This window comes from Morone saxatilis, unplaced genomic scaffold (assembly GCF_004916995.1).
Source record: "Morone saxatilis isolate NCDOM2014 unplaced genomic scaffold, NCSU_SB_2.0 Contig21, whole genome shotgun sequence".
In the NCBI taxonomy this organism is placed as follows: Eukaryota; Metazoa; Chordata; class Actinopteri; family Moronidae; genus Morone; species Morone saxatilis.
In genome coordinates, this window is record NW_023339774.1 from 16,452,937 (window position 1) to 16,476,212 (window position 23,276).

The following is a 23,276-nucleotide window of genomic DNA, read 5'->3' on the forward strand; positions in this document are numbered from 1 at the left end:
TTTCTGTCTCGTCCTGTGACACATACAGGTGGATGCTGGGCACGTGTATGGAGACAACCTGGAACGGCAGCTCGAGCTCAGGCTTCACCAAGATGGAAAACTCAAGTATCAGGTAAAAGAGTCGAAACTGAATAGAAAAAAACCGTGTGCACAAAGACTAACCTTTACATGTCGATCAAGATTGGAACAAATAATTTCCATTCAAGAGCAAAGTGAAACAATATTGTGTTATGTGAGATATTTCCATGAACCAAACAAGCATGTTAGCCAAATCTGTTGCTGTCATTAGCTCTAAGAAGCATCTGCCAGAAGTTGTATACAGTTATAAATGCAGGACTATGTAGGACTGACACTATACAGTCAGATAAAGTGGAGAAGGTTGAGAAAGCCAGATTTGCAATGCGTTGTAATGTATAATTATTGTTTTCCCATCAGTTAATTGACGGCGAGATGTACCCTCCCTCTGTAGCTGATGCACCCATTAAGATGAGCTACCCTCCAGGGATCCCTCCTGAGGGTCAGATGGCTATTGGTCAGGAAGTGTATGGGCTCCTCCCTGGTTTGGGAATGTATGCCACGCTGTGGCTGAGGGAGCATAACCGAGTATGTGACATCCTGAAGGCGAAACATCCCACCTGGAATGATGAACAGCTTTTCCAGACCACACGCCTCATCATCATTGGTGAGCTGGACACAGTTTTGAAAGAATAGTTTGACATTTTAGGAAATATGCTAATTTCCTACAGCCAGAAGCCAATTAGCTTAGCACAAAGACTGGAAACTGAGGGGAACAGCTTGTCCGTCTCTATCCAAAGATAACAAAATACCAGGACCTCTAAAGCTCACAAATTAACGTTATCTTGTTTGTTTAGGTGTAAAAATGGAGTTTGTGGTTTACACAGGGTAATGTTCTGGACTATGTCTAAGCAATGTAAAACCATAAATAGTTTTTTTTGGCCATTGTGCGGATTAAACAACAGGATATCATGTGTTAATTAGTGAGCTTTCAACATGCTGGTAGGTTTTTTTTTGTTACGGTGCCAGGGAAGACTGTCACACAAGGATGAAAAGGACTGTATTTTATACATGACAGGGTTTTATTTTTTTTATTTTTTTTAAATCCAGACTCTGAAAGTCCTCCCTTGCTGCACTGTCACTTTTTCCCTGACTGGGGAGAAGACAAACAAAGGAATTTCTTTACACTTGCGTACCACAAAGTGTACTTTGTTATCTTTGGACAGAGCCGGGCCAGCTTATTCCCCGTTTTCCATCTTTATGATGAGCTAAGTTAACCGTCTGCTGGCTGTAGCGTCAGACAGAAGAGTATCAGACACTCAGCAAGAAAGAAATAAAAGCATATTTTCCGTAATGTCAAACTATTCCTATGATGTTTCAAAATCTTTTGTTCTTCTAGAGCTGGTGTTTAATAATACTGTATGTGAGCACACCTCTCCATAAACTCACTAATGATGATTTTATTTGAGCCAGCTTGAGTTTGAACCTGTTCTGTCGTGAGTCAGAATAAGCTAGGTTCTTTCATTTTAATCTATCTGCCCTCCCTGTTTGTGTCTCCGCATGTTTCTCTCAGGTGAAACAATAAGGATAGTGATAGAGGAGTACGTGCAGCACCTCAGTGGATACCTGCTGCAGTTGAAGTTTGATCCCATCCTGCTCTTTAACTCCAACTTCCAGTATGGGAACCGTATCGCCCTAGAGTTCAGCCAGCTCTATCACTGGCACCCCTTGATGCCTGACAGTTTCTTTATCAATGGAGATGAACTGTCCTACCCGCAGTTCCTCTTCAACACTTCTGTTCTCACACACTACGGCATTGAGAAGCTAGTGGATGCCTTTTCTCGGCAAGCTGCTGGCCAGGTAACAAACCCCAGCCGATATAAAGAGGGTTTTTGGCAGTCATACTCTTTTCTTCCTGTTTTTCTAGATCTGTATCATGTAGGTGCTTGGCTTGGTTAAACGTTGATAACTGAGGGTGACTTGGGCAATGCTTTTGCACTGTTGCGTGATTAACTGAGATTGGTGGGGATTGCAATATTTGTAGTCATAGCTACGAAAAAGGTTTATAAGCTAAACAGAAACAAATATTAATATTGTTTTTGGGTTCCCTTGCTTGCCACATCCAGAAATCTATGTACTGGTGTGAATGTTTGTTAATTACAGTCTTAACATAGATTATAACATTACTAGCCTACATTACAGGTAAACATATATAACACAGACAATCAAAGCACGTCCACGTGAGCTGCTTAGCTCTGCAAGGGATTGAAACACAGGGAATATATTTAAAATGTCTCCATTAGATTATTTCATTTTCAATATTTGTCCTACAGATTGGCGGTGGCCATAACATCAATGCTATGGTGACCAAAGTGGCCGTGGGAGCCATAAAGGAGTCCCGCCAACTCCGCATGCAGCCCTTTAACGAGTACAGGAAGCGTTTTAATCTGAAGCCATATACATCGTTCAGACAATTCACTGGTAAGAAAAACAGACCACACAGCACGAAGTGTAACCAAGCATGTGATTTACAACTTTTACAAGTCCATGAGAGCCGCTGGACATACATTCTTGGAATAAATGGCATCTGCTGCCTTTTAAAGGCATTTTTTTTTTAAGACTGTTCCCTATTTCTATCGTTGCTGTTACAATGTCTTCCTTTGCTGTCCTCTTGAGGGGCAAAGGAAGACATTTCTGTATCAAGTTGTTGATGAATTGCATGACATGACATTAATTTCATTAAATGCACAACTTGGACAATAGACCTTTTTAACAGCAGCCATTTTGACATGAAATAGTAGGGTAAACAACACAGGTGTTACCAATAATACTAATTAAGGTTTCATTCCATTCTGGTTAGACAGCGTCAGGGTGCTGCTATTGTGCATGTTGGAAAGGCTCTACTACACTAAATAAAACAGAGCCTCAGTTAATTGGTTATTGGTAACACCTGTGTTTACCCTACTATTTCATGTCAAAATGGCTGCTGTGAAAAAGGTTCCCTGTCACAATCACAAAATATGTGATTAATAAGAATCTACAGCTATGCTAGCGGCCCTGTGAGGCTATACTTAGGCACAGCAGATATTTTGCTTCAAACCACCAAGTATGAACCTCATGGTGGCACAAGAGGAAAAGTCAGAGGATTGCCAGAATTATTAGGATTCATCGTCATACAGTAAATGTTTAGAAGTAAAACTTTGACTTGCTGGTGGTGTTAATGGAAAAAGCTAGGGGTATTTTAAAGTTATATGCCTTCATCTTCTGATCACCATGAATATTTTTTGGGCAAATTTCATGGCAATCAATCCAGTCATTGTTGAAGTATTTTAAAACTAAAATACAAAAATGTCGAAAGTTTCACAAAGTTTCATGGCAATCAATCCAGTTTCAGTCTGGACCAAAGTGGTGGACTCAGACTGACTGCCATCTTTAGTGCTTATAAATGAATCCTTGATGCTCTGATATTTATATTAACTGTGCAATACTCCTGGTTACCGTTTGCAGATAGCGAGGAGATAGCCCGCGAACTTGAAGAGTTTTACGGTGACATTGAAGCTCTTGAGTTTTATCCTGGATTGATGTTGGAGAAAACAAGAGCCGGCACCATATTTGGAGAGAGCATGGTGGAGATGGGTGCCCCCTTCTCCCTTAAAGGCCTCCTGGGAAACCCTATATGTTCTCCTGAATACTGGAAGCCCAGTACCTTCGGTGGCAAAGTCGGCTTTGACATAGTGAACTCCGCCACGCTAAAGAAGCTGGTCTGTCTAAACACCAAGTCGTGTCCTTATGTGGCATTTAGAGTACCAGCTGAGGAGCAATCACAAAGAGGGAGTGATGGCAGTGAAGTAAGAACTGATGAGCTATGACCCTTCGCAGACACAAGAAGATTATCGTTTTACATCCCTAAATTAAGGTAAAGGAGGCTGCTGCTAAAACAAAAACAAGCATGTGTTGATGTTTGTGTGGAGAACATACAGTGATGCTTGTTTGAACAGCACTGGAGAATCATACGGGACTCAGAGCTCAGTATGAAAACTTGTCTCTTCCTTAAGACTGTCTGTCTTGAGCAAACAGTGAGGACATAAACATATGGTTTTTGTTTAACGTTTTGTGCCTGAAGACTGAAATACTATCCAAAAAAAAAAAAATGTTCACACTGTGCAGTAATAAAGGTCTGTAGATTTATTTTAAAAGAAGTGATTGCAATGCAATATAACCATTCATTGAAATAAAACTATAGACACAAAGTGGATTATTGTCTGTTTATTTAAATTGGCAGCGGTTCAAATCTTTTTTTCTTTTTACTACCTTCTTCTTTTGTTCCTCTCATGAGTCTCCATTCACACTTCCCACCCACTGATCCTTGTGAGTACACTGTTTCTTTTGTTTTGAGGCTGAATACTGAAGGCAACAGACTCAGGGTTTACAAAACATGGTTACCTCATAGCTCAGAACATGGATGCATATTAGATTATTAATATCTGACACAAACAAGAAATAATCCAGACTCCTTTTGACAAGATCTGGTGCTGTCTGACTTTTCAGATTACTTGAACTCTGTGATTTGTATAAGCAAAAAGAAGAGTGAGCCCATATTCTCTTATTGGTATCATGGTATCTTTTGTAAAAACAAAAAGGGAGTAATGCTTAATTTAAAATGCAGTTTTTTGTGAGCCTGCCAGCAGTGGTTGTGTTATATTAGTAGTAGTGATAGAATAAGTAGTCTGTTTCATGTTTTATAGTCATATTGCCCTCTAGTTGTGAAGGTGGTTACTGCATGACAACGCTTCCAGCATGTTCCCACATTGTCCACGTCAGTGGGATGCACCATGGTATCGTGTTACCTTTATGTGCTCTCCGTAAAGTCCAAACTTATAGTTACATCACTTCAGAATATGACCCCCATCACATATTATTCTTTGAAATACCTATTTGGATTGCAATAGCACCAGAATGAACTCATTACTCAGCAGTTTTGAGTGGCTGTGGTCTGTTTGAGTTATTTGGTAGTAACTGCAAAATGAGGTGCAGACGCGCGCATTTAAGAGCAATATTTGTAAATTTGTAACAAACAAACATTTGAGCGACACTGATTATTGGCTCCCAGAATGTCCGCACACAAAAATGATAGAAAACCTGAACTAAATGTCGAAACTCGTTGCGCTTATATTACATAATTACGACATTTCCCTGATCCCTGAAGGCACCACACTCCGGCAGAGAGGCTTGCGGCGGCTGAAGAAGCAGATTAGCTGGAGCTGGTTGGTTATCTTACTACCGTTAGCTGACCATATAATCAAGGTAAGATTGAACAAAATGCACAACTGTGTGTTCTTCTGTAGGCTTTTATAGCAGTGTATACATTTGGAGTCGAGTTAATGTGACATTTCTCATGGCTAGCTGATGTTTACGGGTTGTCACAGGAAGTGAGACGAGCTAAAGTAGTGCCTGCTAGTTCGGCCTGTGTCCTACTTAGTAAACAAGCTCATTGGTTTGTCTCTATCCCCTTTAGAAAGTCAGCGTTTACTTGAGTATATAACCACATCCATTAGACGCTTGCTAACTGTATAATTCATGAAGTTAGATGTCATATCGGCACGGATTCTCCCACACAACCTAACAACAGCGAGGTGTTGGCTGCAGGCCTTCGTCCCTGCTGTTTACATGTGTTGGGAGATTTTATATGCAAAAGGCAGTGCAGAGATACTGTTTTGTATTGTCACATAAAGGCAACCAAATCAAACAAAAGAGCTGTACACAGTGGTTGTTACTATAATCTTCCAGTTTGCTGCCTGGCCACAATTTAAAAGTGAGAGGGATTTATTAGAAGGGTGTTTGCCTCTCCATCTGTGCAAATGGGTTGGCTTACACACGGCTCAGTGCACCATTAAAGACCCCTCAGCCTAAGTTTTGTGCATTGACACACTTGCTATAAGCTGTGTATAGTGTAGATGTCCTATTTTTGAAGTAAGCCCCTTCTATCCGACCTATGACAGCTTTGGATGGCTGTCAGTCTGGATTATTATGTGCTCTGTTGGGACTATTATGAGACAAAGCTGTTGTTTTTCTACGAGGCTTTAAAAATGAAGCAAATGGCAGTATGTCAACAGCAACGCCCATGTAAATTATTAGTCAAATTACCCAACAGCCTGTGAATGCAAGGAACTCCTCTCAGTCACGTTGATAAACACACACGAGGAGGATACCATCCCATGTGTGGCGTTAGAAAGTTGCACCTGTGACCTTCTCTAAAGCCCTTTAACACCTGCAACCCTCAGGTGGACCGCTGTCATGACGACTCTGGATGACAAGATCCTGGGAGAGAAGCTGCAGTACTACTACAGCAGCAGTGAGGACGAAGGCAGCGACAACGAGGACGACGATGGGGAGAACAAGACCATCCGGGACGCAAACGCCCAGGAGCCGGAGATAGACTACAGCGCAGATGGGAGCGCTGTCAACACGGGTAACTATGGCACACACATGCACACTGAAAGAGTCCAGATGAGACCACATCTCTTTTGTGTATTTTTTTATAAGACATCATTGTAGTAAAGATATAAAACATTATGTAAGAACTTTGGTTAATACAAAATATTTGATGAATGCATTGCGGTGTGTGGTTATTAAGTAGGGTTAGAAAATGACTATACTATATGAGCTAAGTACATTTATTTAGAGCATATTACATGTTTGCAGTGACACTGGCTATTCTTTCTTAGGGCCAAAGGGTGTCATCAATGACTGGAGGAAGTACAAGCAGCTGGAGGTGGAGCAGAAACAAGAGCAGAAGAAAGAGATGGAAAGACTGATCAAGAAGCTGTCGATGACCTGCCGCTCTGACCTCGACCTGGAAAAAGACAAAGAGAAACAGAAAGAGCTGCAGGAAAAAATAAAAGGCAAAGTAAGTAGGACGGGGACAAAATACAGACGGTGCCTAACATGGGGAAGAATGCTTGTAAAAAGCTCCTTTTGGCTTAAACGTCTTGTTTCTCACACCATCCTGGAAGCGCATGGTTGTCCTCCTCTGTAAACTGTGCCAAACTCGCTAATGGAACACTTGCTGTAGGAAAAGGCTAAATATAGGCACGGTATTAATTAAAAACAACCTGATTAACAGTGGAATCCCTCCGCTTTTATCCTGTACTTTCTGACACTGTCTAATTAGAGATCAGTAAATTTTTTTTTAAAGACACACTTCACTTTGCATTAATGCACCTGCCAACTATTTGATAAATACTTTTGTCCTGAGTAACATGTTTATCCTTGTCATGGAGTTATAATAAGCAATCTAACAGCCTATAATAAAACAATTTGTAGACAATTGCTGGTCCCAGCCAAGAAACTATGTCTTGGCTCCATTCTGGAGTTTGTCAAGTGGTCCTGACCAGGAAGTTTTCACAATCTAACGCCGGTCAAATGGTGAAATGATGTTTTTACACCTAGGCTTTTGTACTGATTAAACAAATGAGAAATAATGTGTTAAATAGTGAGCTTCAGATGTCTTGGTAGGTGGATTGTGTTACCTTTAGACAGAGCCAGGCTACCCGTTCCTCCCATTTCCAGTCTAACCTACGCTAAGCATCTGCTTGTTGTAGATTCATATTTACCGTACTCAGCAATACAGCATATTTCCCAAAATGTCTAACTTTTCCTTTAACCACCTGTCTTTGCCTATCCTCTTTGTCTACCCCACAGATGACCATGCAAGAGTACAACATGCTCCAGGAAGAAGAGGATGATGAAGATTTCCTCCAGCACTACCGTATGCAGCGCATTGAAGAGATGCGGCGCCAGCTCTGCCGCGGCAAGCGTTTCGCACAGGTTTACGAGCTCAACAGCGGAGAGGACTTCCTGGAGGCTTTAGACAACGAGGACAAAAGCACGCTGGTCATGATCCACATCTACGAACCGGACGTCCCGGGCTGTGACGCCATGAGCGGCAGCCTGCTCTGTCTGGCTCAGGAATACCCGCTGGTCAAGTTCTGCAGCGTGCGCAGCTCGGCCATCAGCACCAGCGCACTGTTCAGAGACAGCGCTCTGCCCGCTCTGCTCGTTTACAAAGGAGGGGACCTGATCGGGAACTTCGTGCGGCTCACAGACCAGCTCGGGGAAGACTTCTTTGCCGTAGACCTGGAGGCCCTGCTGCAGGAGTACGGCCTGCTGCCCGACAAGCCCCCCATCGTCCAGAAGACGGTTCGCAATGGAGCCATCATACAGAACACTGTGAGCGACGAGGACTCTGACCTTGATATAGACTAGAGCCATAATAGCTAACGTGCATTATATGCTTGGAAAATATTCGTACGCAGTCTGCATGGACTATAGATCATTTTTATGTATGTGGACCCCCCCGTAGTGATGACAGACTGAACCAGGATTGCCATGTTACTACTCAACACAGCAACATACAACCAGCATTGAAGGCAAAAGTAAATGCACACAGAACATCATTGAGTTTCATGATGACTTCATTCCATGAGTTATATTTAAGTAAATTCTAGCCGTTATCAATATCGAGGACCTGTTGTTGAGAATGATGTAGCTGTTAGGTTAAATGTTTTGTTTGAGCTATGACTGTCAACTATTTATTCGTTTATTTCCCTTTTTTTTGTTTCATGTGCATCTTCATTGTATTGAATGTGTTTCACTCTGTAGAATACAAATCCTTCACTGACTTGTAGTTAATTTTATAACTTTTATATGTGCTGTATAGTACATAGTGGGAACAATAAACAAATGTTTGGAATCTGCCTGTTGTTTTATTTATTTATCAGAGTTGTCCAAGGTAGGGATGATAAACAAGAAGAAGCTCAGGAATGTTAAAGCTGCACTACTCGATATTTTAAGTGGATCAATTCGCTCATATTAACGAACCCACAGATAATTATCACCCAGCTCTGCATTTCCCTTCATCTCCACAGTGTTATAGCGTCTTAGAGCTCATTGTTTCCAACCCACAAACGTTGCTCTCATCAACCTCGTTTCCACCTGAGTTTTCAGCAAAAAAGCTCATGATAAACTCATCGTACGCTACCTGCTGAGCACCAAACAGCAGACAGACCACATAGTGGATCCCTCAGGAGTTATAGACCAAAGTAAGAGGGGATCAATTACTGCTATCTGTTGGGTGTTTGATGCAGATCTAAAAACTTTATAAACTGATAATTATCAATGTTGTGTTTATGGCTTCAAAAAACGTCGAACAAATGCAGCTATAATATCCATTTTTCATTCAGTAGATCAGTGGTTGAACACAATGGGCTGCGGAGTTCCTCCCATTCGTAGCCATTTATTGTATCCACAGATCAGCTGAATACTAGTATTTACAGACACTGGACCTTTTTCACACAACAAAGCCATCGTTAATGCGATTAGTTCCTTGCTTTTCCTGCTATGACAAGTCAGTGTCTTGTGAAAATGATTATTACATGATTATTTCTTAAGGAATCCAAACTACTCCATTTTCCTCATTGTTTATAGCTGAACAGATGAAATACGTAGTCTTAATTACTTAAAAAATAGTAAAAGTAGAAGTTTTAGAGCATCTCATGTAATTCCTATTACCAATATAATAACCAAAATGTGGTGGACACAACTCCTACACAAGTAATTGATTTATAAAAAACATTGCCCACATAACCACAATGGTGGTAATTAGGCGAGTCACCAGGTTTAACCTGCTGTGATGTATATATATATATATATGTATATATATATATATATTTACAGCTTCCTCTATGATGATACACCAGCATCAACAGGCTCCTTTCCAGTTCAGTAAATTCCCAGAGGTGATTCGTCTAACACAGATTGTGGAAAGGTCACTCACCCAATCCTTTTCACTCAATAATCACTCTGAACAGGGCGAGCCAGGGCTGGAGCTAATCTCTGGAAACATATCAAAACTCACTATTCAGTTATTAGTTTGTATAGTTTGCACTTATCCCCATTGGCCACAAGATATTAACTGAAGTTGCGTGCAGCTCTTCAGTGGACACCAGGCTAATGTAGCCTACAAATAGCTCATCAGCAGAAGCAGGGTGAGACAGGATAGAGTCAGCAGCAGGAGGAGGGTTGTTTCTTCATGGAGGGGAGCAGCTGAGCCGTGCAGGTCATGTCCACAAAAGGCATGTTCCAGCAGGAGATGAGTCTCTGCACTGATGCCTGCCGCAGAGGGAGAAATACAGTCACACCATCTCATGCAGTGTATCTAGCACCTTTAACCCAACAAATATTGTGCTGCTGGAAGGCTCATTTGTGGCAGAGCTGATTAACGAAACCTTTCATTATGCCTCTGGTGCTTACATGACCCCTTAAGCCTAACTGCAGCCTATAAGGCCATGAAATCAATGGCAACTAATGGTATGGGCTCTGCCACAACTTGCATGCTCAAGGCAATAAATCTGCTGAAAGCTTTTCGAACATCTGCTACCTGAGCTCTCTGAATTCACTCATGATACGCACCATGTGTTGACCATTCGTCCCACAGGTGCTGGGCATCCTCATTGCGATGTTCGTGGTGCTCATGATGATCTGGGTCTGTATTAAACACACACAATGTTAAGATAGGGATATGGAAGTGTATTGCAATGTATGCCCTGAAGACTAATGTTATGAAATGTGTATCAGTTGTCTGGATGAGGTCAAACAACTATGAAGACGAAGCTACAGGAGAACATGAATGAATGAAAACAAGCAAGGGAAAGGATTAAGAGGAAACAGACACAAACAGGAAATGAGAGGGAGAGGACAAAAAGTGAAAGGGAAGAGCGGACAGCTGTTTTGACCTTGCAAGTAGGACATTTAAAAACACAATGCACCAGAGGGCATATATTATAGCCCCAGTGTCTTGAAGTATAAATATATGGAATCATAAAATAATGCTACATGATGATTTCAGTTAGATTTAGAGGTTTTATTTACGTATACACAAGTAATATGTGTAGAGTACTAATACTGATAGATAAGACCTAGAATGAATAAATGTGAAGACTATCCATTAAATAAAAACACATTATCTAAAAGATTTATTTCCCTGTTTATATTTGGAACAGCCAATACTGAAAAAATGTAACATTATATGAGTTCAAATGACAGTAAACCTGCATGATTTATTTAGTTATTTTGCTCATATTCTTAGTTTAATGTTTTTTAATTTAGTTAATATCTTCTAATCTTCTCTGAATATTACTTTAAATACTGTTGAATATTTGTGTTTCTAATGTACCCCTAAATAACTTTCCATAATAATCTTCCTATTAAATAACTACAACAGGCACTCAAAGCTGTTAGCTGTTTTGTTTTACCCATATCTGTATTGTATATTCAAATGTTAATCTCAGTACCATTTGAGTGATGCCACAGCATCCGCTTAAGTTCCCTGAGAGCTTGGGTGAGGTTCTCCAGCTGGTCGTGAAGGTGGATATTCTCCTCTATCAGTGCATGAATTGTGTCCTGCAGTTCAAAGCTCCAGCTGTGCAGGACCAGAAGAGTCCCGGCCACGAAGAAAAACACCGGCCTCAGTCCCCTCATAGCGACCACGGCGCTCAGCCTCTATCACATCTTCACAGACACTAATCCCCCTCTCATAGGTACGTCCCGATCCTGTGTGAAAGAGGTACGCTTGACTGCAGAAATGATTGATGCAGTATTCTTTATCAGCTTAAACTCAAGGGGAGGTGACAACAGTTTGTTTTTTCTTTCCAAAGCCATGGGTGGAAAGCTGCCAGTGGGCTGCTTTAAAATCTATCCAATGTTTCCACATCAGTGGTCACAGTGGCTAAAGCAACAGAGGCCCTGTTTGCTTCAGTAAAATCTACTTCAAATGAAAATGATCTGCTTAAAACATATGATGTTCAGGCAACCCTTAAGTGTTCAGTTCTTCTGGGATTTATGTAAAATACAGGTCAAACATATTGGTAAAAATGGAAGCTATGAGCCAACTGGACAGATCAATACCAACAGACATCCTCCTGGTTTTTAATTAGTTGCAGCTAATTTCTGTCACATGTTGTAGAGCATGCACATCATCGCGGGGACATCAGGACACTGTGGGGACGAGAACAGACTGAAACCAGGTGTTTTCAGTCCATCTGTGTATAAATATTTGAAAGACACGTAGTTGTTTGAGAGGAACAAAGAAAACCATTGCTGCAATAATATGAGTAACTGTGTAGATTTCAGTGACACTTTAACAGCCTCTAGAGGTCGGTCTGGTATTGAGATATTTTAGCAGAGTGCAACAAACTTCAATAAAAATAGGTCCGTAAAACCTTAGTGCCCAGTGACTGACCTATTTCTAACTACAACAGCCAAACTACTTACACCAGGTTGTGTTTATCATTAGTTGTGCTTCTTAAATCAGGCATTTGCTGTCTTTTAAAATTCCATTTTGTACTATATGCACACACAAGACCTGTACAATTCATTCTCATTCAATTCTTGAGGGAAAGAAGCCTACATTTTCTCAACCGGATCACAAATATGTACCAATCCTCCCTTTGTAAACCCTGACTTAAACCTAAATCAGTTTGTGGCTGCTTTTACGAGGAACACATTTACTGGTTCCCAGAAGTATTGGTAATTACATGACAAGTATGAAATAAATAGTTGGCAATCCAAATGCTTGCACAATCCTGTATTAGAAGCCAGACAGCAAACAATCTTTGGGCAAGTTAAGACTCAGGACAATGTAATGTTTTTTCCAAACAAAACTCTTTTATTTATTTATCATGTGAATCAGTTTATGCTGTCTTGGTAGCCCTGGTGCGCTTCTTTTTCACCACAACAGGCTTCTGGCTCTTCAGAATGGCACTGGCACGACGCAGGGCAGCCTGGAGAAACAAATTAACACTTAAATCATGCAAATACTAATAAAAAAGAGCTTTATAGAAAACAATGTGGTAACTACATATAAGATTTTGCCGTCTAAAATCACAGATTCTGCTCACCATGCGCAGGTCCTTCCTGTACTTGTTCTTGCTAATGATGTGCCTCAGGCTGTTGAGGGTGGCGCGGGAGTTCTTGTTGATGGTGATCTTCTCGTAGGAGTTGACAGGCTTGTGTTGGCCTGTGCATCAAGAGAACATACACACTCCAATGTAACTACATCAGCTGTAACGATCCAAAAAACAACAAATGACTGCAAAAAAGTCTGAGGTTACGCAACAGGCGCTGCTCATCTGCACCATGTTTGTCCTTTTAAATTCAGTGCATGTTCTCCAATTCCAGGAATCAGTGAGTACAAAGATAACTCCATCGGACATGTAAATTCCTGCCTGGGACTGCAACCTGAACACACCATTTGATTTATTCACATTCAAGAGCATGAGCAACTCTACTGTGAGTCAACTGGAAGTAAGCACACTTGACTCAAGAAAGCAACACAAAATGTTGCTGCTGTCTCTTAAAAACGCAACTGATGCGCGAAAGATCCTTCCGACAATTACAGGTGTTTTCATTAAGAGCAGCAGTCAGATTGTACAATGAAGATTTAGACTGTGTGTGTTCTGTCGCAGTATAAAAGTAACTTGTGAACACCAGGTAAAGCTAGTTTTTATTCCAAGCAATAACTTATTTAACTGTCACAGAAGCGCCTGAGGACCCAAACGGATATTTTACCTGCACGCTTCTTCAGCACGACGACAACTCCCTTGCCATCAGCTGCTGGCTGCACACCTACAGTCTTCTTGTGCACCAAACCATTGAAGCGGAAAGAGTTCCTGGACTTCAGGTTGTTGGGCTCCTGTCAAAAAAACAAAAAAAACAAGACAGATTTAAATGAGACAACCCACCGGACAGATTGTGAAGCACAAACAGACCGTTACGCATTCATTTCCCTGTCAACTTAAGTCGGATCATGCTGTTTGCTAGAGATGCAGGATCCAAAATTAACTTCTTGGCAGGTAAAACAGAGAATTATCCAGAAAAAAAAAATCTTAAGTAGCCATAAAACTTCATACTTTAGCCACGATCTTGGGGTTTCCTGCGTCATTCAGACGCCACGTCTCGCAAAAATGCCGACCTCCATTACTTTCTCTTCATGTCTTCGTGTTTTCTTTTTAATAATACATAATGTAGATGTTTCCCACAACAAATAAATACACGTTTTGTAGAAAGCGGCAAGTATTAGTGAGCTACTTTGATTATCTGATCTCTTAATAGGCAGTTAATCATTAGTCTTGGTCAAAAACCATTGACGTAAACCTGGACCTTCCTCATCAACGGCTTCATACAGTTTCCTCAAACTCTGGTAGAGTTCACAGGTGATGTGGAGACCCAGGTGCTTCAGAGGGCGGACAGAGGACAGATGGACAGATGGACAGGTGGAGAGGTGGACAGAGGACAGATGGAGAGGTGGACAGATGGACAGGTGGAGAGGTGGAGAGGTGGACACAGGACAGGTGGACAGGTGTTCAGGTGTTGTACTCACAGTGCTGTAGGTCTGTCCGTTCCTCTTGATGAGGAAGCTGGAGCAGTTCCTGATGACCATCCACTGCAAATGGGACGACATGATGAACCTGGACAGATCAGGACCGAGCATTAGTGAAACAACGAGGCCAAAAAGGGGAAGAGACTTTAAATATCTGCTGGTTTAAAGTCACTAAATTCACGTTTTCTCAGCAACTCACGTCGGATAAACGTGGTCACCAAGTTTCTCGATTTTTAAGATTATGAGCCCACGTTAAACACTACCTCAATCCTCTGCCAACTACAGCTTCTTTTGCGTTAGCACTCATATAATGAAGACACAGAGCAGCTTTTTATTACACGTTAAAGCTACAGTTTGCTAAAGTTAGCTCCACAGCTCAGCACAAGGGACTGAAGCAGCACGACGAGGCCTGAAGTGGACGACGTGCTCACAAAACGTGTATTTCCATTTTAATACACCAAACAGGGACAATACCTGCCACCCGGGACGTACACAACAACCAACGCTACAATAATAACTTACTTTATGTGACTAAATACAAGTAGGGAGACACAATAAATGCACTTTAGTGAGCGGCTATCGGCAGCAGAAGCGACCACGTTACCTTTTAGCGGAGGAAAAGGACCGGAGAGAGCGGAAACCGCTTTACGGAACCTCTCTCTGAGATCATTCCGCACCAACGGCTTCTTTTTTTTTTTTAAAGCATTTACGACCAAATCCGCATTTTAATACATCTAAAACACATAACATCGATTATTATTATCGATACAATCGTGATTCAAACAATATTATGACGCCATATGATATTTTTAACGCAATTTCGTGGGGGGTCCTAGATAACCTCACGTTCAGCGGAGGAACACGTCCTCACCGCTCTCGGTGGCAACCCGACGTCATTAATGCGCGCCGCGTGTTTACAGACAACCGTCCAAAAAAAAAATAAAATCAGTTTCCAGCTGTTCTCACTCTAAACACGGAGTCTTATTTCAGATTGTGACAGGAGTGCAGGTGGAGGACAAGCACAGAGTGAATAAGACGGTGCCTGTGGAGAAAAACCTGCATTTTTAGACACATTTTGCGAGCTACTTTGTGGATGTTGTCTCAGTGTGGATGTGATTGGAAGCTACTGTGAACCCAAAAAAAGTTGTCAGAGGCTGAAACCATCTTAAAAACCTGCTCATTATAAAGTTACAGTGATGTGACATGGCGTCTGCAAGCGGGGTCTTAATGTGAGGAGTCAAACATGGATGAGGAAGAAGATCTGGAGACACTTGGTGAACAACTGTACTCTCTGATTTACCCCAACCACAAAGACAATGCTGGGAAACTCACAGGTGAGGTGACCCTGCATTGCATGTTGTCTGTTGTTCTGATTACTCTCATGCAAAATGTGTATGAGGCAACATAACATCAAAGTTCCTAAGCCTGTCTGGGTTTCCAGGGATGTTGCTGGAGCTGCCGGGTCCTGTCCTGAGTCAGATGCTGCAGGATGAGGCCACACTGAGCGCAGCCGTGGAGAAAGCCCTCAGAGCCCTGCAGCTGGCGCAGGAGCCCAGGTACAGCAGTGGCTGGTGGGGCAGTATGTGGGTTCTCATAAGTCCTGTTTCCTGAGCCAGATGCATTCCCAGCAGAGGATTGAGGTAGTGTTTAGGTGCATGAGGGGATGTCAGAATCAGACTTTTGTTTATTGCCAAGGTAGGATTTTACGCTACGAGGAATGTGACCTGGTGCATAAAATATCACATATACAAAATACAAATATACAAATATACCAATTATTCAAATCACACAAAAATCCCCACAGAAAATAAAGTACTTTCAAATATAAATAGATAAAGATAAAGAAAAGATAAGAAGAAAAGCTTGTGCAGAAGAACGTGGGTGCATTAATGTAATGCATACTTTATATACAGGTTGGGTAAGAGTCAGTGTCAGTGGGGAATCCGGTGGCCTGCTGCAGACGGGAAGAAACAGTTTTTATGGCGAGGCGTTTTCGTCCTGATGGTCCGCAGCCTCCTGCCAGAGGGAAAATAATGTAATATAAATATATAATATGTAATATAACTTAGAGTATGATGCCATTAAACAGGCAACATCAGCTTTTTGCAACCGAGCGTATGTCAGGTCCTTTCAGATTGTGTATCCTCATGTGACTGCCCCTCTTTGCAGCAAGGTGACATGTAAGGACGAGGATGACGTGTCAATGTCCTCTGACTCTCTGGGTGAGCAGCTGTTTGAGTTGGTGGATGTTTACAACACCGGCCACTCGCAGAAAATCACAGGTGAGCAACCAGTCATTTGACTCAGCAAATACTGAATATTATGCAGCAAAATACCGCTGATACGTGAAGCAGCTCAAAATGTTTTAGAGCAAGTTCAGTTCATCTGTAACAGCTGTGTAATAAGTTCAAGGTGATTTCTGTAACAATGTTATGTTTTCTCATATCATTTGGTAAATGGCAAAACAATAGAAAATTGGTTTCTTTAGTTTGATTTTCGGCACTAATGGTCAACAAAACTAGGCACTTGAGAGCAACACTGGTCTGACAGTAGGTTGGTACACCACTTTGGTTCAGACTGAATTAGCTCAACAACTATGGCCATCAAATTTGGTACACACATATTTATTGGCCTCAGGATTAATTCTAATTCTTAAAGCATTGCCCAACTACAGTCTCACAGAACTGCTAGCATGGCTGTGGACTTTTAGTCTTGTTATCATTTATGTGCTTGTTATATATATTTCAGCTACTGCTACTGTCTACAAATGTTGTTTTTGTATTTATACCTGTATGTATATCTGTACATAGTAGTCCATGTCTGTTTTGTTGAGCTTGTTGTCCTGTTTATTTATGCTTATTCTGCATATGTACATTGAGAGCAATGTAAAACCGGAGTTAAATTCCTTGTATGTGTGCACATACCGGGCCAATAAAAGTGATTCTGTTCTGATTCAAATTAATTTATGAGAAACTAGTGAGTTATGTATTCAAATATATTTGCTGTAATTCAACAGGAATGCTTCTGGAGCAGCACAAAGAGGCCGTTTTAAACCTTCTCTCTGATCCAAAACTGCTGGAAGAGCAAGTGAACTTTGCCCTGAAGACACTTAAAGAGTATGTGACTTATTAGTGTTTGTAGAATATACCCTTATTTGCATAGAAGTGCATATTCATACATTCTCATCCATGTCCTTTTCCTTTTCAAATCTTCATACAGTACATTTCCAGCACAACCGTTACTGTACTTTACAGGCCATTTTCAGTTCACATCTACACAATAAAATATTAAAAACCAACCAATATCCATTGATAAATTACAGTAAAATCACTTGTTTGAAGTAATGTTCCTGCTGCTTCTCTTTAGGCAGAGCATGGAGGAGACGGACATTAGTGACTCGTCGGATGTTGACGACACAGAGAGGCTGGGAGAGAAGCTCTTCTCGCTGGTGGAGGAGCTGGACCCACTTCATGCTAATGATATTACAGGTGACCTGATTCACTGCCTGTTGTGGCATTCTCTGTAGATATCAGCCATCTTCCTAGATGTAATATCTTTGGAAGTTTTATAATGTTATTGTATAGGCCTTGTAAGGTGTAAGCTCATGAGCATGACACTATTTATATGTATCTGTTTGTGTAGGTATGCTCCTGGAGATGGACCCAGCTGCTCTCCAACAGCTGCTCAGTGACCACACGATGCTGGAGGTTGCTGTTCAGAAAGCACAAGCAGCACTGGATACCTAAAACTGAACTCTCTCAACTTGAACAGAAGAGGACGACAGCATTTTACACACAGAATAACAGTTATAAATTAATGACTTTGATTCATTTAGATAATATAATGCTGGGGAAGAGCTGACAACACTTTAGGAGATCATATTTATGATTTGTGTTTTATACAGATTTTTGAGTGACCTGTGGAAAGTTTGACTCGACCTACTGTAAATAATTTAAGAGTCTAGTAAGCTTATTCTTAGCTGAGATTACATTAATGTAATTGTCCCTTTCTAATACGGGTATGCTCACTTTGCTGGTACGTGATTATCTTTCTCAGATAAATTGACTGGACATAAGTGCCATTGTGCCAAACATCCACAACAAGACATTAGAGTCATTGTTTCTTGATGGAATTGTTTACAGCGGGCTGTAAGTCTATGAGAGAAGTGCTTATCTATGTCCTGCTATGTTGATATGCTTGCTTTGGTACTGTACTCATAATGATTAACTGTACAAATTGGTGAAATATCTTTGCTAACAGAAAATACAGCAGATTGTACATAAAATAAAGAAGCTCTACATTTATAAAGCAATATGGCATCAAATTATGTCCAGACATCCATGGACCAGTCCAATACTTTGGCTCATGATCAGTTGATTCAGAGCCAGAGTATGTTTTTTACTGGGTCAAACATCAGAGTATTTATCATTTAGAGAGAAGGATGCTGAGCACTGTGACTTGAATAGAACACTAATACATGAGAGGCACAAGCTGGGGCTAGTAGTTAGCTAACTGTTAGCAATGTAGATAAACCTCTTAAATTGGTCACCCCAGTGACATTTTATTTGTATTTATATTAGGTAGAAATCAAATGCAAACCTAACTGGCCTTCCACTGTGTGTGTTCTGGCCTAGTCTGTGCATGTATTTCCTCACTGGCACTGTGTTAGGTCTGCACATTTAACAGTAGTTTAATTTCTTGTTAGATCTGTCAGCTCAAGGTTGTCTGCATTGTGCGTAATGCGACTCCAAACTTAACAGCTGGACTTTCCTCAAGTACACATGCTTGCTTAATTTAACGAGTCACTGTATTTTAAAACACAAAACCTGTAATGAATGAAACCAATAGACATCTCTTTCAAAGTGCTACAGAGCGCAAAAAATAACTTTATTACCATTTCTTCTCCACCTTTTGTATTTACTGTTTTTATGTCAAGAATTTTACATGAGGAATTCTAAAACATTGGGGAAAACAACTCCTTCTCTGAAACAAAAGGGGACTTTTTGTTCATTTTAATCTGGTGCCTACAAAATCATTGAGTCAAAAACATCTGGGTTGACAAATGATTGAATTAAAAATCATATTTGTAAACTAATATGACAGGGAAGTATTAGAGTAGAGTACAATTAGCTCTCATTTCACGATTTAGATAAAGTTTTATTTGTCTGCAGAAGCGGTCAAAACAAATGATAAGAATAGGAATCCACATCATCTCTGGTGAATCATAAATGCATTTCTTAAAAGCTAATCAGGAAAAATTAGTTAATCTCCACACACACACAAGCACACCTTTATGCCTAAAGCTCATAAATACAATCAATCTGATATACAAATATTTGGATAGATTCATTTTTAGCAACATTTAAAATGCAGTTTTAATCCCAATTCTTGCTGTTCTGAAGACCGCCCCTTGTTTCAGTGAAATTGTGAAATTTCTCAGGAGAAACTGAAGCCTAACTTGGACGAAAGACCCCGACACATCTTTAAAGTCAAGAGTTGCAGATGGGCAGGGGAGGACATTTAAATAAATATCTGAAACGGCGGCATCCTAACAATGCACTCTCTCCACCTCTCAGGATGTGAGGCTAGTATGAGTCTCTTTCCTGTCATCCAACATTCCTTCCTTTGCTGGAGGGCGACTGAGGAGAAGCAAACAACACAGCAGACAATGCACTATTGACACCATTCATTCTCACACAAATTGCTACCTCCAGTTGACAGAACACCACTGAAGAGCTGCAAATGCACATACGTCCACAATAGGAAATGAAAAAGGTGCCATTTTCTTTCTACCCACCACACATACAATCAGTCAATCAATCAATCAAACATGGACATTTGGACTATAGACACGAAAGTAAACCTAAAACAGGACCTGGGATGATCATTCTGTTAACAGTGTTATATGTGAGGAGAAGCTGGACAGCTTAGAGGAGCAACATTATTTATTGTACACTAAACTATGCCTGCATGAACATACATGAATGCATCTGTAGATAAACTTTTTACGTGTGTTAAAACCCATTTTCTGTTTGGATGCAGGATAAAGCCCTTCAAGAAAACACTGTGCCTGTTAAAACTACACCAGTGAAATCTAATGAACCAAAGAAAAAGATGAAAAAGTGGTTAAGCTGTTGGACAAAGACTGACAACATGGAGACTGTGATTATGCTCTTAGGTGCAGGCAAAAAAAACAAGGGTCCTTTAGACAGAGAGCAGTATGTCCATGTGCTTCATTTACTTCCAGGTAGTATATCACTCTTTCCAACAAGTCTGTTCACACAATCTCTCTGCAAGATGAGGTTTACTTCAACACTGGGTACTGGCGCTGACCGCCCAAGCGACCAGGGCGGTGTCCGCCTCCTGATGGTGCACTTGTCTGGGGAAAAAAAGGGATAAAAACAACAGCAAGGAAGGACATTATGAAGTGAAAAGGGAGACAAATTAAAAGTTTACAACCGTTTACAACAGCAAAACTCTTCAAACTTTTCAAACCTCACCTGTGCAAACTGTGCAGGGTTATAAAAGGTGACGCCTCCAGCAGGTGCGGCTACCTGGGCAGGATGAGTCTGCAAAGGACAGACAGAGTTACTACAGTGTGTGAAGTGTTACTGTCCCATTACTTCTATGGGCAGAGACGGAGCGTTAATGCACGTCCAATGTGTTTCATTATAAAACAGAAGCAAAACAAAAGTGGAAAGGTAATGGCGAGGAGCACTCGGATCCACAGTGAGGCAGCATTACAAACCACTGTTTCACTCGTTTTAGTAACAATGCAAGCTTTATGACGGGTTATTGAAGCTGTGTGTTCCCATGACAACAAGCAAGGGAGTCGTCCCTGCAACTGTCTCCAGCGTGCCTCACTCTGAATCCATGGCTCAAAGTTACCCAGCAACTTTCAAGTGAAGTCAATAGTTCACTACTGTAGGATAAACAAGAGTCTACAGCCACGCTAGCAGCTCTGTGAGCCCACCTAGGCACAGTGGCGCTTTGAGATGCTGACATTCTCATAATAACAATGTAGGACCGTTTACGATGTTCATGACCTTAGTTTAGCATGTTAGCATGTTAACATTTGCCAATTAGCACTAAACACAAAGTACAGCTGAGGTTGTATTTGGTCATAAACTAAAATATCAAACAAATTTAGATTTTGTCCGGATGATGGTGCTAAAGTCAAACTGCTAGCGTGGCTAAAAATAAGGAACTACATTCTTTGACTAGTTTTGTTGACCATTAGCCAGGTTTGGTTGCAGATACAAAGTGAGTTAGTAATGCTGGAAACAGCAGGCAGGTGAGCAGGCAGACATCTTTGGGTTTGGATGGGTGGTGAAGCTTCGGGTGCAAATGGTGAAGCGTGCTACTAGTGATGTGGTGAGCTAGAAGGGTGGCAGGCAGGGGTGAGAGTGGACCGTTTGAGGCCCAGCTAGAGGTACCTGGTTTAAATGCTGACTCACTTCGCGTGATAAAGAACTCATTGAGCTAGAACGTGAGAGCTAAAGACAGCAGGAGGGAAATAAACAGTAGACAACAAAAACACAAACCACAAACCCATATTAATAAACTCCCATGCAATGGATTAGATCTGTTTCCACTATCCACCAGTTCAGAATGGAAATAAATAAATCAGTGTTAGAAAATTATGATTCTTGACAAAACAGACATGGAGAGAATTTGATTATAACCGCAAATGGAACAGAGATTTTACATTTTATTCAGGCTGCGCATTTAGCATGATTATGGGCAAAGATTTTAAGTTAACATGCATGCATTCCCGTGTTCTTTCATACACCCTCTTACGATAACTTTCATTCATACAAATAAGCAAACTGCACGCACTGGCTGTTAGGGTGTCGGGCATCATGATTCAGTGGTGGCGTGATGGTACTATGATGGCTACAGTAGCAGCTGACAGTTTGTCTTACCTCTCCAGACTGTGAGCCATCAGGCACAGGAGGACCCTCTGGGGCAGGTGGTAACAATGTTGGGCTGAACATCTAAATAGATTAATGAAAGTGGAACAGAAAGGAATCTGGATAAGTAGAGCTTCAGCTTTGTACTTTCCCCGTTTCCAGTCTTTATGCTAAGCTAAGTTAGCTGGCTCCAGCTACATATTTACAATACAGAGATGAGATCATCTCACACAAACTATCAGGCAACAGGTTAGTTAGGCTTTACTTGACCACACTTTACTAAATTAGGAAACAGGATACTGTAGTGACCTTAGGTTTCACATTTCAACAACAGTATTTACATAATTTGAGAAGGACAATGAAAATTAGGTCAAAATGCTTTAGTTAGTATTTAAATCCACAATTTATTTTCAATATTAGACCAACAATGTGAGAAGGTTTTCTTAAACATAAACTCACTAGGTTCACCAATAAAGAGAAATAGATACCTGTGGACCAGCGCTGGTGTTTGGTGAATTCTGCTCCAGATTTCCTCCTTCACTGCCCTCTAGAGGTTGTTGATCGTCAGGAGCTACACCAGAAATAGAAAAACAAACTTAATCCTTCAAGCCTTAACTGTACAGTGGCTCCAAAACCATGTGCAACCCTCAAGGGTACCTTGCTTGTGATTATACTGTTACACATATAAACTATGCCATCTCATTTTACAATAATAATTTAAATGAACAGACACGTACCTGAACTAGGCACAAATAGGTTTGTGGGCATGGGCATTGGTGCCAAAGGAGCAAAGATGTCTGCAGGAGCAGGGGCTAATCCACCTGGTTTAGCAGTTCTGCTGGGGTTCAGAACATCCACATATCTGCTCCTCGTGCCTGAGAGGAAACAAAACACATCTGACTGGCAAGAAA

The 23,276-nt window shown here is 41.0% G+C and overlaps 4 protein-coding genes across 7 annotated transcripts in view; 2 read left to right on the forward strand and 2 right to left on the reverse strand.

Annotated features, from left to right (window-relative positions):
* The window catches only part of pdcl (phosducin-like), a 15,041-nt gene extending 6,270 nt beyond the window's left edge, over positions 1-8,771 (forward strand). The window contains exons 7-14 of the mRNA XM_035668330.1: positions 29-112; positions 436-682; positions 1,589-1,875; positions 2,349-2,496; positions 3,523-3,883; positions 6,297-6,484; positions 6,741-6,922; positions 7,717-8,771. Of these exons, the coding sequence (XP_035524223.1) occupies positions 29-112; positions 436-682; positions 1,589-1,875; positions 2,349-2,496; positions 3,523-3,883; positions 6,297-6,484; positions 6,741-6,922; positions 7,717-8,280 (2,061 nt within the window). The 3' untranslated portion in view covers positions 8,281-8,771. The remainder of the gene's footprint in view (positions 1-28; positions 113-435; positions 683-1,588; positions 1,876-2,348; positions 2,497-3,522; positions 3,884-6,296; positions 6,485-6,740; positions 6,923-7,716) is intronic.
* Positions 8,772-12,716: 3,945 nt separating this feature from the next.
* rpl28 (ribosomal protein L28) lies at positions 12,717-15,109 on the reverse strand. Of its 2 annotated transcripts, none has more exons than XM_035667435.1 (5): positions 15,057-15,109; positions 14,453-14,540; positions 13,642-13,765; positions 12,972-13,090; positions 12,717-12,854 (listed from the first exon to the last, which is right to left on the reverse strand). In XM_035667435.1, exons 2-5 carry the CDS (start codon positions 14,531-14,533, stop codon positions 12,765-12,767), a joined length of 414 nt encoding a protein of 137 aa, XP_035523328.1. In that variant the 5' UTR covers positions 14,534-14,540; positions 15,057-15,109; the 3' UTR covers positions 12,717-12,764. The 2 variants fall into 2 exon arrangements, with proteins under 2 accessions (XP_035523328.1, XP_035523329.1); XM_035667436.1 differs by lacking the exon at positions 15,057-15,109 and adding an exon at positions 14,975-14,999.
* A 236-nt stretch (positions 15,110-15,345) lies between these two features.
* On the forward strand, positions 15,346-19,736 carry LOC118332251. Its single transcript, XM_035667434.1, has 6 exons — positions 15,346-15,786; positions 15,894-16,008; positions 16,622-16,734; positions 17,469-17,568; positions 17,819-17,940; positions 18,095-19,736. Exons 1-6 carry the CDS (start codon positions 15,696-15,698, stop codon positions 18,196-18,198), a joined length of 645 nt encoding a protein of 214 aa, XP_035523327.1. The 5' UTR covers positions 15,346-15,695; the 3' UTR covers positions 18,199-19,736.
* Positions 19,589-23,276, reverse strand: part of sec16a (SEC16 homolog A, endoplasmic reticulum export factor) — a 17,786-nt gene continuing 14,098 nt past the window's right edge. For 2 of the 3 annotated variants that reach the window (XM_035667433.1, XM_035667431.1), the window contains 6 exons: positions 23,103-23,240; positions 22,854-22,936; positions 22,378-22,449; positions 21,889-21,948; positions 20,953-21,021; positions 19,589-20,831 (listed from right to left, as the gene is read on the reverse strand). In XM_035667433.1, coding sequence (XP_035523326.1) covers positions 20,757-20,831; positions 20,953-21,021; positions 21,889-21,948; positions 22,378-22,449; positions 22,854-22,936; positions 23,103-23,240 — 497 coding nt within the window. In that variant the 3' untranslated portion in view covers positions 19,589-20,756. The remainder of the gene's footprint in view (positions 20,832-20,952; positions 21,022-21,888; positions 21,949-22,377; positions 22,450-22,853; positions 22,937-23,102; positions 23,241-23,276) is intronic. The other variant, XM_035667432.1, reaches the window with a different exon arrangement.